Below are 16014 nucleotides of genomic sequence, written 5' to 3' on the forward strand. Positions count from 1 at the left end.
ACACACACACCCCACTCTCACACTGATCCCTAACTCTGCCCCACTCTCACACTGTTACAACTAAACATGGTGAAGCAGCTTTTAGCTGCTATGCAGTTCAGCTCTGGAACCAACTTTCAGAAGACATCAAAAGGCCCTTTCACACTGGCGAAATCGCCGTTATTTTATGTACCAGAATCGCGGAACGACTGTCCCTTTCACATAGACGGAAGGCGGGACACAAACAGCTCGCCAAATTTACTACCAAGCCCCTAGACATTTTGCGAAGTTTTTTTCGTTTCGGCACCAGTGTGAATGGGTCAAGGCGGAAAGTGGAATCTGGCGGGCATTTCGATGCTATGTCCAGCCCACCACAGGAGATTGCAAAAAAATCTAACTGATCAAAAGCAGCAATAGCAGACAGCACATCATGTCAATCTATAAATTCACAAAGTCTCCAGTCATTCAATGCCTGCTAGAGTTGACTGTAGCTTGGAATGCAATCAGTTGCCATAATAGGCCATCCTAAAATCCAGCGAAAAAACAAAGCATGAACTCATGGCGTCTGTCTGCCCTATATGTATATCCTCTTATTGTAATGCTTACAGATATCTAGGCGATATTTGTAACATTTGTTTTAATATTTGGCCTGTTATAAAATCATGTAGACCTATTGAACAATTTAAACACATTAGGAACCGCAAAGTTGGAGACATGCATAAAGACATTGCTGCAAATTTAAAACCGGATTACTCTGGAATGGCTGTACAGGGCACCTTTGTGTTCGGTAAGGTCTGCTGTTTATTCTGATATATGGTTTGTCATGTGTTGAGGTAAAGTTGAAGTATTCCACCAAGATGAATGGGTAGGGAGGCGGGCGAAAAAAAAATATGATTAAATTAAAGTTACTTTTCACAATGAACCGTTTACCACAACAACTAACCACTAACATCGTTTAAAAGCTGAGAAAAAGCTCTTTCATGTGATACATGTGATGTCTGTGATAATAGGCTACTGCCGCAAGTAGTTCAGCAGATTTGGGTGGGACAGAAATACCTACACAGAGCAGCAGCTCTGGCCATATCGACTCTGGCTCACATGATGTAAATGCATTGCTTTAAATGAGCTCATGTCGCGATTTCCGATTCACTAGAGAAGAGACCGCTATGGGGAACCTAACAAGTAGGAGAAGGAGGCCTAGAGAAAACCGAAACCCAATTTGTGATAGGCCCAGGCTTGGGAACCTAACAAGTAGGATTTGTGATAGGCCCAGGCCTAGAGAAGAGACAGCTATGGGAACCTAACAATTAGGATTTGCTTTGCCTACACTGCTGTTTGGTTGTCCCAAACTTTGAGACGATCCATACTCACATTAACTGAATCTTATCAACCCGAACTGCGATGTTCCAAACAGTGACAGGATGGCATAACTGCTAACAGTGCGCCTAGGCCTACTGTTAAACACCTGAAAAAATATTAAGCTGCTGTTTTCTTTTCACGACGAGCACTGGGCCTATGCTTAAATGATTTATGACTGAATGGAACGTTTTTTTAAACGTTGACAAAGTTTACACCCAATCATCTTCCAATGTTTTATGTTGAGAACTTTGCTTATATCACGTATGTTTTAATTAAGTCACAAAGTTTTTTTTACACCAATTTCATGACGCCACTGACCAAGGCCACAGTAGCCTGTGAACCTCTGATTTTCAAAGGGAAATCACGGCGAATGCAAGGGCAACTCTTCTCTTCAATTTCCCTTCCAAATTACTTTTTATTGTCTGAAGACATCTATCGCAAGAATTTAACATTCTAACAGCAACAGCCAAGCAAATGCAAGCTAACCAAAGTGCAGTCGGTTCTCCGCCATGGTTTTTTTTGTAAATCCCACACCTGCTAATATCTGACTATCACTCTACAGCCATGTTAAGGCCTCACGAATATTAATTTCTATAGCTGATCCTGCCTTCTGGCTCCCCAAAATGCCGATTATGTGAACAGATCAGCAGGCCGGCAAATTTTCACCTCACTTTCAGACACAAAAAAGAGGCAAAAGCGTCTCCTCTTCCATAAATTTAGTGGGATCTCTGTGTGAAAAGGCCTAAAAAGACCCCAACTGTAACCAGTTTTAAATCTAGACTTAAGACCAAACTGCTAACTGCACTGAGTTACAAATTCTAAATCTTCCTGTAAGTTATTCTACCTCCTTTATTTTGTCTTTTTAATTATTCTTTATTTTAAATAATTTTACTTTGTGCATTTTATGTTTTCTTTTTTTTTATGATATTTTACCTTTTAAACATTTTTTTTACTAATACCCCTCTATGCTTTTATCTGCTTTTGTCTATGTAAAGCACATTGAATTTATAGCCTCTGTGTATGAAAAGCGCTATATAAATAAACTTGACTTGACTCACCCCTGCCACTTTGCTTTTGCCCCCACTTACCCCTCACCCCAGATCCCTACCTTCACCCAACCCACCCCTGCTACACAGCAGCTGCCCAAGTTGCCCCTGCCACATAGGTGTTGTTCCAGTTGCCCCACTCACCACTGCAATATTGGTGTTGCCCCAGCTGCCCTGCTCACCACTGCAATATTGGTGTTGCCCCAGTTGCCCTGCTCACCACTGCAATATTGGTGTTGTTCCAGTTGCCCCACTCACCACTGCAATATTGGTGTTGCCCCAGTTGGCCCAGCTGCCCTACTCACCACTGCAATATTGGTGTTGCCCCAGTTGCCCCAGTCTCCCTGGTGTGCCAGGCACGCGGGCTGGCGGCTGAGGACGCCGGCGGTGTTCTTGGTCAGCAGTGCTCGTGAAGCCAGCATGATGGCCGGAGATCTCCTCTCGCTCTCGAAACAGACAGGTGCAGACAGGTGACGGACAGAAAACCCAACGGTGTCCAGCAGGCGTCACCTCCCTCACCGGGTGCCCGTGGTCAGCCTTTATAGCGGCCCCGTCACCGTGACGATCGCGTCAGCGCGTAAGCCCTGCTTCTCAGAAGCTGCGTTTGGAAAAGCTGTTTGTCTGAAGAATCCGTTTCCTCGCCCCATCATTGACTCTCTCTCTCTCTCCCTCTCTAATAATACCACCCTGGGCTAATGCCACTCTCCCTCATCTAATTACCTTAAAGTCATTAGGCCAGTGTGGGCATCAGCCCCATTGAGCTGACCTTTGGCCCAGCCACATCTACTCACCTCTCAACTACCTTACCCGCTGCCCAGACGTCTGCTGAACCGGCCACAGCCGCTTTCTCTCTCCCTCTCTCTCTCTATCTGTTTTTTCTCTCACTCTCTCTTTGTCTCTCTATCTCTCCCTCTATCTGTCTCTCTCAATCTGTCTCTTTCTATCCCTCTTCATCTCTCTCTCTCTTCCTCTTCTTCTCTTGTCCTGTCTGACCCCTCCACCTCTCAGCTACACTAACTGCCTCTCCGTTTCTCTAGTCCACTACACAGACCACTACACAGTCCACTACACAGGCCACTACACAGACCACAGTCCACTACACAGTCCACTACACAGGCCACTACACAATCCACTACACATTACACAGTCCACTACACAGGCCACAGTCCACTACACAGTCCACTACACAGTCCTCTACACAATCCACTACACAATCCACTACACAGTCCACTACACACTACACAGTCCACTACACAGGCCACAGTCCACTACTCAGGCAACTACACAGGCCAGAGAGAGGTTTGAGGGAATCAATGTTTAATTCTGCAGCAGGTGGCTCATTTAATAGACCGCTCTCTTACAGTTTTTCTCAGTCGCTTTGGTGCTTTTCTCACATCACTATTAACATTTGCACAGCAGTTAGTGCATTTCTCAAAACAATTAGTGCAAACTGCAAAACCTAGTGGATAACCTGCAAAAGCACGTCACTTGCTCAAAATGGATAGTACATTCCTCAAAAGCAAGTATTCATGTCAATGAAACTGCCAGTGTCATTAAAATGAGAAGTCTTGACACCATTGTTTATGATAGTCAAGATAGTCAAATGGCTTTGTCATGTTTTCATTACAGTTTACAGTTTATTCTCTCAGTGTTTTCCAATGCAAAAAAAGGTCAGAACTCGGTGACACTACCTGAACATGCTCAAGACAGCACTATACACTACTTGTACAGCCATTTGAAAACTACAGTAAAGTTACACACTGCTTAGGGGAGTAAGTGAGTACAAGACACTGAATACGTACATTTCACATTTTTTCTGTATATGCTCTTTGCAAACAGAATTTGATAACTAGTTCAACAATTTTGTTTGGAATGACTCAAGCAATGAAATGAAGACTATTAGTTTTATTGGTAATGACTATTCAGCATCCATAAGTATTTCATTTGGGGCAGCCGTGGCCCACTGGTTAGCACTCTGGACTTGTAACTGGAGGGTTGCCGGTTCGAGCCCCGACCAGTGGGCTGCGGCTGAAGTGCCGTTGAGCAAGGCACCTAACCCCTCACTGCTCCCCGAGTGCCGCCATTGTAGCAGGCAGCTCACTGCGCCGGGATTAGTGTGTGCTTCACCTCACTGTGTGCTGTTTGTGTTTCACTAATTCACCGATTAGGTTAAATGCAGAGACCAAATTTCCCTCACGGGATCAAAAAAGTATATATACTTATATATATTTTGACTAACATGACATAAGCAAACGATAATGTATAAAACAGCAGAGAATTGTATGAAAGCAACTTGTTCAGAGGAAGGAGAAATTGCTACTATGATGTGCACAAATGACTAAATGTTGTGGAGGTTGAACTAAAAGTTGAAAATGAGAATTTTCCTTCTGATCTGAGAAAAGCACCAAATCGCCGGAGAAACACCGTAATCTCCTCTGACACGTCAGAAACATCTGCATACTGTCGTCACCAAAATATATGTTACAGTAAAAAAGCTGTCTGAGCAAATATTATACAAAATATACCAAATACATAGCTTTAAACCCACTAAGCTTAAATACAGTCACATGAGCCAAAGTCAAATGAGGGATCGATGTATCCCTCTGGGTTTGATATCTGCTCATTTCAGTGGTCGCCAGTTTGCTTTTTTATAGATGAGAGATTGAAGGGCTTGCAGTATTTCACCTGTTTATGTTAATGGTATTTGACACTTTTGTCCAAAGAGACTTACAGTATGTAATATGATTTTAAGTTATGATTTGAATCCTTTGCTAAGTATTTTACAAATATGCACAATGTGACAAAAGTGCCCCATACACTACTAAATGTTTGTGCACTTTTAATGACATAAAATGGTTACACTTTACTTAAAGGTATCTACATAGGAGTGACATGACACTGTCATGAACGTGTCATAAACATTATTTAAAAAAAGTCATAAACGTTTATGACATAACGCTTCTGACACTTGCTTCTTTCAAGTGTCATTCGGTTTTTGTCATGACAAGTTAGGGTTAGTGCCAGGGTTATGACAGACACATGTAGAAAGTGATGCCCATAAAATATACCATTCAGTTGGTGAACATATTTTTGCTTTTTTTTTTTGACTCCAGTTTAATCAAACATCAAATAAAAAGTAAACGTGTCCACTTAAAAACACATTCAGACCAACTTCACTGATTTTTTTTTTTTTTTTTTGGAAAAATCTCTGTAGTCTTCTTTTTCTGTTGAATGTGAGGTGTCCCTGCAAAGCCCATTACCTAATTTGGCTCTTTAATTCCGTAAGACTATGTGTAGTCTGACCGCAACCAGGCCATGCATCCTGTATGACCTGCACTGGCCCCTGGCCAAAGCCTCACACTAACACACCACCTTCACACTCCGGGCCGCTAAACAACGGGTGAGAGCCGCCCAGCGCACACGGAGCGCCTCAGAGCCAAGTGTCTGCTGCCGTAGCCGTCACTTCCTGTGATATCATGTTTGTTCACACAAACACTACAAGTGTCCATTTAAGTCTGAGTTCATGTGAATATGAAATGCTCGAGATGAAATAATGCTCGCTGTGTTTAGTGAGTCATCATCATTTAATGCCATGTTTTGCTTTCCACTAGCCTGGCTGAACCCAGATGAACCTGAATGTGCTCTGCTGGTCAGTATGGAAAGGATTCCACTGATGGCCACACAAACGGACACACCAGAAACCCAGGATCTAATAACAATCGCGTGCGTTCACAATGGCTGCCCTGATGGTGACAGTGTTCAACAGATATGGATGCAATTGGCTGTAATTTTCTTTGTACTTGAGTAAACAACTTAATTTATAAGAGATCCAGTATGCGTTTGCTGCACGTCTGAAGTGTTGGGGTAAGAGTTCAACGCACCAATTTATTTTCACGGCTGGCTATGCCCCTGGAAGTCGTACATTTCCAGACTGGTTTGCTAACAGGTTCGCCTGGGTTCACCCAGATTAGCTTTAGTTTAGTTTCAGACCTCAGTCCGTATGTTACAGGTCTCTACTGTGGCCAGTGGCGCTAGCACGAGAGCTCAGTCGGACGGCCATACCAGTGGTGGAACACCAGGCCCGGTCACCTCAGAGTCAGTGTAGGACACCAGGGCCGGTCCCTTTCAGAGTCAGTGTCTGGTGTCCTTGACAGAGTGTCAGGCTTGGGAGACCACACAGCTTAGTCCAAGTCTGGTTAGGGATTTTGGCAGCAGGGATGGAAAGACTTAGAAATAGTGTTACACACACACACACACGTCCAAGAGAGGGGTGTGTTTGCAAATGCAGATTTTTATAGGCAGTTAGGTCAAAGTCTCAGCTTGACCATGTTGGCAAAGCCTCCACTCTGCTTGGCTCACCAGATTATCAGGCTCATGTCTACATGGACTCAACACAGGGTGCTCACATCAACCTGAAAACATACAACTAAAACATACTAGCAAGAATCAGCACTGAACTCAGATAAAGTCAGGCTAAAGACACAGTCATCTGTGGACTATGCATGTGGACTATTTGACAGTGCAGTGATATCTACTGTAACAGTCAATATAAAATAATACATGAGCAACACATTTCGCAGCAACATGTTGGGCTCATTCTAATACACATGACTTCACAAATGCGTCACACTAGCAGCTCTTCTGTGCACTTTCCCTTACTGCTCCATGATTTAAATGCAGGAACATCTCTGTCCCTGAAATTAATTAAATTGTTATAATACAATTTTTCATTTTCAAATGTGAACCGGCTCAACACACGCATGTATCGCAGCAAAGTGCCTGAGTGTGTGTAAGCCCTGCATATGTGTGGACTGTGGAAGATTTAAGTGTAGATTTGATTTGTTCTCTGGTGCAAATAATGATAGGATTTAACCGTCATCGGACATCCTTAGGACCCACGGCCCTCTTGCCTCCCTTTGGTAGTATAATGATGAACCCCACACATGCATCTCGCATCTCAGACCTCTCCCTGCAGTCTGCCACACTTTTTAGATTCACCAGTGGAGAGCATCCACTTTTCTACAGCGACTTCATCAAAGAAAATCATCTGAACGATCTTGGAGTGGCCATTAATCCGTGTAATCTGGGACTAGACTGGACACTCTTCGGAGCTCCTGGCAGACCAGTGCACCGTAGTCCTTGCTCACAGCACCTGTCTTTCAGAGAAGCAGCATGAAAAACTCAAATGTGTTTGTTCTGCTCGTCTTGTCCCAGGTTTCCAGCAGTGCTGCTGAAGGAGCATGGAGAGCAACTAGAGGACTGGTCAGAGAGAGAGGTCTGTGTTGCTTTATTTTGCCCCATAGGACTGGTCAGAGAGAGAGGTCTGTGTTGCTTTATTTTGCCCCATAGGACTGGTCAGAGAGTGAGGGCTGTGTTGCTTTATTTTGCCCCATAGGACTGGTCAGAGAGAGAGGTCTGTGTTGCTTTATTTTGCCCCATAGGACTGGTCAGAGAGAGAGGTCTGTGTTGCTTTATTTTGCCCCATAGGACTGGTCAGAGAGTGAGGGCTGTGTTGCTTTATTTTGCCCCATAGGGGATGCTGCTCCAGAGGTCTGGTCAGGTCTGAGCTGATCTGAGCAGACGGGCAGGATATTACCCGGCTGGACTCTTAGATGGCTTACACCCTCTGCTGGTTCTCTGGTAGGCTGGTGACATTGAGCGAGTGCTTGTGTGCGTGCGCGTGTGCGTGCGTGTGTAGGCTTGGTGTGCTAGTATATGTGCATGTGTGCTTGGTGTGTGAGTGTATCTGTAGGCATCTTTGTGTGTTTGTGTGTGTGTGTGTGTGTGTGTGTGTGTGTGTGTGTGTGTGTGTGTGTGTGTGTGTGTGTGTGTGTGTGTGTGTGTGTGTGTGTGTGATCATGAGTGGACAGCCTTGCGGACACGAGTCTTGTGGATGTCCTGTGCTCTCCTCTCCCTCTCGGTCAGGTTGTTGCAGCTCGGTCTGATGGAGGGCAGCACCAGCCTCTCTCCCACACTCGTCTGGACCTGAGCCCTGGACACACGCACGCACACACGCACGCACACACACACACACACACACACACACACACACACACACACACACACACACACACACACACACATTTATTGCTACCAATACAACACCACATGGCATATCATATTTAAATACTGTACACTCTTAAAATAAATGTGTTGAAAACAACACAACTTTGTTGTTTTTAACACATCTCTATGTCCAGATAGGGACAACACAGTTTGTGTTGTTTCCAACACACTGCTTTTGTTATTTGTTTCAAGAGTATTCACAGTATGTGTTGAAAATAACACAACTTGCATTGAAAACAACACATAACACATAACACATCTTTTTGTGTTGTTTCCAACACATTTGTTTTAAGAGTGTATGCTTATCTATTGTATGTGTTATTAGTTTGGTGATTGTGCAAACACTTTATGATGTAAGCAAATTAGTAATAATATTGTGTCTTGCGCAGTTCTGTATGTGTTATGTGAAGGCATGAGGCATGAGATATGAGGTAAGAGCCTGTGCATTAGGAAGTGAAGTATTATGAGTTTAATCTGTCGATTGATGCTGCATCTTACGGGACATTAGACAGAATTAGCTGCAGGCTTACTTACGGCCTTTTTGCTGCTGGCTTTTGAGCAATCTTTGGAAACCTCTCTGATCCTTCCCTGGGACAACAAAGCAAATCAACACCAGTCACACTAGGAGTGCAACAGACTAGATGGAACACTCTAGAATAATGCAACAGACTAGATGGAACACTCTAGAATAGTGCAACAGACTAGATGGAACACTCTAGAATAGTGCAACCAGTGCAACAGACTAGATGGAACACTCTAGAATAGTGCAACCAGTGCAACAGACTAGATGGAACACTCTAGAATAGTGCAACCAGTGCAACAGACTAGATGGAACACTCTAGAATAGTGCAACCAGTGCAACAGACTAGACGGAACACTCTAGAATAGTGCAACAGACTAGACGGAACACTCTAGAATAGTGCAACCAGTGCAACAGACTAGATGGAACACTCTAGAATAGTGCAACCAGTGCAACAGACTAGGCGAACACTCTAGAATAGTGCAACCAGTGCAACAGACTAGATGGAACACTCTAGAATAGTGCAACCAGTGCAACAGACTAGATGGAACACTCTAGAATAGTGCAACAGACTAGACGGAACACTCTAGAATAGTGCAACAGACTAGATGGAACACTCTAGAATAGTGCAACAGACTAGACGGAACACTCTAGAATAGTGCAACCAGTGCAACAGACTAGATGGAACACTCTAGAATAGTGCAACCAGTGCAACAGACTAGACGGAACACTCTAGAATAGTGCAACCAGTGCAACAGACTAGATGGAACACTCTAGAATAGTGCAACCAGTGCAACAGACTAGATGGAACACTCTAGAATAGTGCAACAGACTAGATGGAACACTCTAGAATAGTGCAACAGACTAGATGGAACACTCTAGAATAATGCAACAGACTAGACGGAACACTCTAGAATAGTGCAACCAGTGCAACAGACTAGACGGAACACTCTAGAATAGTGCAACCAGTGCAACAGACTAGACGGAACACTCTAGAATAATGCAACAGACTAGATGGAAACTAGAATAGTGCAACCAGTCTAGAATAGAATAATGCAACAACAGAACACTCTAGAATAGTGCAACAGACTAGACGGAACATTCAAGAATAGACATTTAGAGTAATCTAGCATACAACTGCATGCTATTTAAAATCAATCAACCACTGCAGTAATATCACTGACTCACTGAAGTTTTCAAATAATCTATTTATCCTTATTATTTCCTTAACCATGGAAACTTCAGCAGTTAACACAGGGCACTAGTTAAACATAAAACATGATCAATCTAAAGTGCATGCCAAAACATCACATGACAGAGCACTCGCCGTCATGGTTGGTAAACTAGAGTAGCCGTTTGCTATGAAGAGCTAATGGTGACGTCATGGTGATGTCATGGTGACGTCATGGTTGGTAAACTAGAGTAGCCGTTTTCTATGTAGAGCTAATGGTGACGTCATGGTTGGTAAACTAGAGTAGCCGTTTTCTATGTAGAGCTAATGATGACGTCACGGTTGGTAAACTAGAGTAGCCGTTTTCTATGTAGAGTTAATGATGACGTCATATTATTTATTAATTTTTTTTTTTTTAAATACTTTTAAAAAATATATATATATTTTTTTTTTTATATTTTTAAAAAAGATCTGAAAACATACCTGTACAGGAAAGCTTTTAGTTAACTCATCTTATCCTGTAGACTACTTTTTCAGATTATTCTACATCTGCTGCCATTGGAGGGCGCAGCCAGCCAGAAGCAGATGGGCTCCCCCTATTAAGTCAGGTTCTGCTCAAGGTTTCTTCCTGGAATATGGGAGTTTTTCCTTGCTACAGTTGCCATATGGCGTGCTTGTGGGGGGTAAAGGGTTAAGCCTAAAAGTCTTATGACATGTTATTTTCCATATTTCTGATATGTTGCTGAGTGGATCATAAACGGCCCCAGCAATGAAGAAAAGTGATTGATAATGACTGACTGACTATTATTGTGTTACATGCTTGAACTTTGAGCTGCATTCTGTGTATGAAAAGTGCTATACAAATAAAGCTTATTATTATTATTACTGTCATGGTTGGTAAACTAGAGTAGGCGTTTTCTATGTAGAGTTAATGATGACGTCATGGTTGGTAAACTAGAGTAGGCGTTTTCTATGTAGAGTTAATGATGATGTCATGGTTGGTAAACTAGATAATAATAATAATAATAAAGCTTTATTTGTATAGCACCTTTCATACACAGAATGCAGCTCAAAGTGCTTTACATTTGAAGCATGTAACACAGTAATAGTCAGTCAGTCATTATCAATCACTTTTTTTGCTGTTTATGTTATACTCAGCAACATATCAAAAATATAGAAAATGGCGTCATAAGACTGGCAGCCTTAACCCTCTTACCCCCACAAGCACGCCATATGGCAACTGTGGCAAGGAAAAACTCCCATATTCCAGGAAGAAACCTTGAGCAGAACCTGACTTATTGGGGGGAGCCCATCTGCTGGCTGGCTGCCTCCAATAGTAGCAGATGTAGAAAATCTGAAAATGTAGTCTACAGATAAGATGAGTTAACTAAAAGCTTTCCTGTACAGGTATGTTTTCAGATCTTTTTAAAATATTTACTGAACTCGCCTGCTTGATGTACAGAGGCAGGGTGTTCCATAGTTTGGGGCATAATGGATGCGCAGCTTCTCCACTTTGTTTGTGGAGCACTTTGGGTAACGATTAAAAGATTAGAATTGGATGATCTAAGTTTCCTTTGTGGTTGATAAGATATTAAAAGCTCAGAGATATATGAAGGTGCTATGCCATTCAGAGCTTTGTAAGTAATTAACATAACCTTAAAATCAATTCTATAGGAAATAGGGAGCCAGTGCAGTTCAGCCAACACAGGGGTGATGTGTTCTCTCTTCTTAGTCTTAGTTAAAAGTCTAGCCAGCAGAGTTCTGTATGAGTGCCAATTTCTTTAGATGTTTTTTGGGAAGACCAGTGAAAAGTGCATTGCAGTAGTCTAACCTGCTAGTGATAAAGGCGTGAATTAGTTTTTCTGCATCTTGTTGAGTTAAAAAGGGCCGCACTTTGGCAATGTTTCTCAAGTGGAAATAGGCTGTCTGAGTAACTTTACTGATATGGGGCTTAAAACTTAACTCTGTATCTAAGATGACACCGAGGCTTGTTACTTTTGGTTTGACCTGGTGTGCCAAGTTCCCCAGATTACTAAGAATAATATCTCGCTTTAGTTTTGGTCCAACCAGAAGTACCTCTGTTTTGTCATCATTTAGTTTCAAAAGTTTTTTGCTCATCCACTGATTAATGGAGGTTAGGCATGCAGTGAGGGAGCAAAGGCCATCTAGGTTAGTTGGCTCCACAGAAAGATACAATTGGGTATCATCTGCGTAGCTGTGGAAGTTTACATTATGCTGACTTATGGCGTTTCCCAATGGAAGCATATATAGAAAATAGCAGGGGACCAAGGCAGCTCCCTGGGCCACACCAAAAGGCAAGTCATGTTTTCAGATACATGATCTCCTAGACTGATATAAAATCTCTGCCAGTAATGTAGGTTTGAAACCAGTTTAGAGCATTATCAGAGAGACCCACCCACGCCAAAAGTGAATTAGGATGCTATGATCAATGGTGTCAAATGCCGCACTTAAATCCAGAAGAATAAGGATTGAGACTTTTAGAGTCTCAATCCTTCTACTAGAGTAGCCGTTTTCTATGTAGAGCTAATAGTGACGTCATGGTTGGTAAACTAGAGTAGGCGTTTTCTATGTAGAGCTAATGATGACGTCATGGTTAGAGTAGCCGTTTGCTATGTAGAACTAATGGTGACGTCATGGTGACGTCATGGTTGGTAAACTAGAGTAGCCGTTTTCTATGTAGAGTTAATGATGACGTCATGGTTGGTAAACTAGAGTAGGCGTTTTCTATGTAGAGCTAATGGTGACGTCATGGTTGGTAAACTAGAGTAGCTGTTTGCTATGTAGAGCTAATGATGACGTCATGGTTAGAGTAGCCGTTTGCTATGTAGAGCTAATGGTGACGTCATGGTTGGTAAACTAGACGCTATTTAGAGCTAATGGTGACGTCATGGTTGGTAAACTAGACGCTATTTAGAGCTAATGATGACGTCATGGTTGGTAAACTAGAGTAGCCGTTTGCTATGTAGTGGCCTTGTTGAGCATATGTCTTAAAGCTGAATCTCTGTTTTCACCACCAAAACTAAAGGAGTTTCGGCACGTTTACAGTTGGGGTTAGGATACAGTGGGACCATAGTGGTAGTGATTGGTACCTTGGGCAGTCGGAGAGGTAGGCCTTTGTTTGGGACACGCCTTCAGCAGACACCCTCCTCCTGCTCTGGACCATGTCCTTCAGGATGGCCCTCAGCTGCAGCAGCTGGAAGGAGCAGACAGACGCAGAGGCGGCTCAGAACACCACAACAACTGACCCGGGAGGGGCAACTGACCCGAGTGAAGAAGAACCCTGAATGGATAAGAACCCTGAGCAGAGAGGAACCCTGAGTGGAGCAGAACCCTGAATGGATAAGAACCCTGAGGGGAACAGAACCCTACGGGGAGCAAAACCCTGATAGCAGATATGAACCCTGAGCAGGGCAAAATCCAGAGGGAGAGGAACCCAGAGGGCAGCAGAACCCTGAAGAGAGCGGAACCCTGAGCCGTACCTCCTGGGCCTGCAGCTGGTTGGCGTGGCAGAGCTGCTGAATGACGTGCTCACACTCGGGGAGGCTGGGGGCGTGCGGCAGCTCCGATGGCCCGCTCTGGACACGCAGGGGCTGGAGAGAGACCACAGGGCCAATCCCAGCGTCAGGGTCAGCAGCTGAGGTCGAGGCGCTATCCGACCTGGAGTGAGTAGAGGAGGGGGTAAAAGACGAGAAAAAAATAGTTGCATGCAAGTTGTCCTGTGCACAGGCCGGTTAAGACAGTGAAAGAAAGAAACATCCTTCATCATCATCGTCATCTTCATCGTGTGACATGTACTCCATGTGATGTGAGTGTTCTGTTACCCATGGGATCGGTAGAACGCAGAGGGCACGTCAGGACACTGAGAGGAGTCGTGTTCACTCCCACTGCTGGCTTGCCGAGCGTAGGAGGCTGAGTGAAGACTCTCTGCAGAAAATCATGTAGAGAAACCACTAGTGACGAGCTGCTCTAATGGTGCCTGAACATCAAGCTTTACATGGAACTATTTAGAATTGAGATCAACAGTGTGCATACCTTGTTTGGGCAGGTGATGACTTTCCATGATCAGTTTATACTGTAATTCTGTAAGAATAAAATTATTTAAAACATGATCTGCCGTAAATGCAGCCTACACATTTACTGCATTTATTTATACAACATTTATTATTGTGGCAGATGTAATATGCACACCCATACGGAGGACTCTCTCATCACTGCAAAGGATTCAAACCTTTATTTTCCCGTTTTAGTGAATCAATCTCCTGGTGTAGCTTTCCCAGCGTCTCTCTGTGCTGCTGTTGTAAGAAGCTGACATCTTTCTCCAGCAACGCGATTCTGCTCACATCAGAGTCCATGCTAGGGGCCGAGGGGAATGCTGGTGCTTTAACGGTAACAGGACTGTCCGGAAGCGGAGCATTGGGGGTGCGGTCTCTATGGAACAGTCGCAGGGATCGGGTCTTGTCCAAGGTACCGACGCGAGACCAGTTCGGAAGGTTTCGTAGAGGTGGTAGATTGCTGGTAGACATGTTGTATTATTTAACATCTATTCATCTTTATTAACAAGGCCTGTGTTACCTTAATACCGACTTTTCCAGAGGACTACCGTCAACGCTGACACATAGGCTACACTTGCAACTTATCATGGATCATGCTGGTCTCTGTCTATGATGAATACATTTTCCAAAAAAGGACAATTAAACAATTCCCTTTCAAAGATTCATTGCTGAAATGCTTTCAAAACTGTTGTCTGTTTCAGACAACTAACTTTATATCGATAACTGATTTATCATAGCTATAGACAGCGGACCAAGATATGCCAAATTGGCGCATAATACAATTTTTAAAGTTGGTAACTTAGCAAGTATAGCCATAGCTACACAACAGCAGCGTTTATCAGGTTTAATGTCAGCTAGCTAGGCAAGCTAACAGGCTAGTTAAGGTTAGTTGCATTAGCGGCCGAGAAGGCTGTAATACCTTATGGCCATTCTCCATAAGTCAGTGTAGCCCTAGTATGGGTCATTAAAGGCATAGCAAAAAGACAAATAAAGAATACTTAATTATGCACTTCTCTCTGCCGTTACTGCCTCCGTCGACCAGCTAATTCTGAATCCTACTTCCTGATACATGCACACCACTGCTGTTTCATGCGTTACCATGACAACAGAGCCACATTACAACATGCACTGTGGATTCCCTTACATTGTTACATTCATAGAGGTTACATTGTTTCCTCTGATTTCCTGTAACAAAAGAATATGAAGATTTCAGAGGAAAAACAGTAAAGGCCACCCTCACAAATGTGCAAAAAACATTAATATCCACCCCAGGTAATTTCTATTAAACTACTGTTAGGTTGTTTTCATTAAATTCATATACATAAAATCACAACCCTACAACAGCATGACTGATAATAAATAATAATAATACAAATACATAAATCTATTTCTGTAAATTCATCACAAATGGACTTAACTGGTTTTGCATCTGACCCCTTCAGACTCTACTCTAATTACAGAAGTAGATTTTTCTGAATGCGCTCATGCTGGATATGACAGTTGAAAGAAAACAAGCACACGACAGGCAACACATCAGTTTAGATTTTACTTCACCTCTTAAAACAGATTATTAAAATGAAGCTACAATACCAAAATTAACACACACAAAACAAAAACAGTATAAACCAACACAAATCACCTTTTCAGAAAACATTGCATGTAAAAATTCAACAGTAAAAGATTACAATCAGGTTCTCCCAATCTCGGTGTCCTGACCCTCTCGTCCCGCTCAACAGTGCATGGCCAGAACCACACTGTCCCCACAAAAGGTAGCACAGCAAAAATCAAACAGGAAGCAGT

At 43.1% G+C, this 16014-nt stretch overlaps 2 protein-coding genes across 5 annotated transcripts in view; both read right to left on the bottom strand.

The window, feature by feature from the left end:
• Positions 1-3244, bottom strand: part of gatd3l (glutamine amidotransferase class 1 domain containing 3, like) — an 8683-nt gene extending 5439 nt beyond the window's left edge. The window contains exon 1 of the mRNA XM_048243949.1: positions 2690-3244. Within this exon, the coding sequence (XP_048099906.1) occupies positions 2690-2806 (117 nt within the window). The 5' untranslated portion in view covers positions 2807-3244. The remainder of the gene's footprint in view (positions 1-2689) is intronic.
• A 4926-nt stretch (positions 3245-8170) lies between these two features.
• On the bottom strand, positions 8171-15305 carry LOC125294751 (coiled-coil domain-containing protein 74A). Of its 4 annotated transcripts, none has more exons than XM_048243728.1 (8): positions 15225-15305; positions 14391-14674; positions 14195-14242; positions 13984-14086; positions 13642-13819; positions 13252-13355; positions 8985-9038; positions 8171-8376 (listed from the first exon to the last, which is right to left on the bottom strand). In XM_048243728.1, the coding sequence occupies exons 2-8, from the start codon at positions 14512-14514 to the stop codon at positions 8241-8243; spliced, it is 747 nt and encodes a 248-aa protein (XP_048099685.1). In that variant the 5' UTR covers positions 14515-14674; positions 15225-15305; the 3' UTR covers positions 8171-8240. The 4 variants fall into 4 exon arrangements, with proteins under 4 accessions (XP_048099685.1, XP_048099686.1, XP_048099681.1 ...); XM_048243729.1 differs by having other exon boundaries at positions 15213-15298; XM_048243724.1 differs by lacking the exon at positions 15225-15305 and adding an exon at positions 15134-15222.
• Between the last annotated feature and the right edge of the window lie 709 nt (positions 15306-16014).

The sequence above is a fragment of the Alosa alosa genome, chromosome 5, assembly GCF_017589495.1.
Source record: "Alosa alosa isolate M-15738 ecotype Scorff River chromosome 5, AALO_Geno_1.1, whole genome shotgun sequence".
Classification (NCBI taxonomy): Eukaryota; Metazoa; Chordata; class Actinopteri; order Clupeiformes; family Clupeidae; genus Alosa; species Alosa alosa.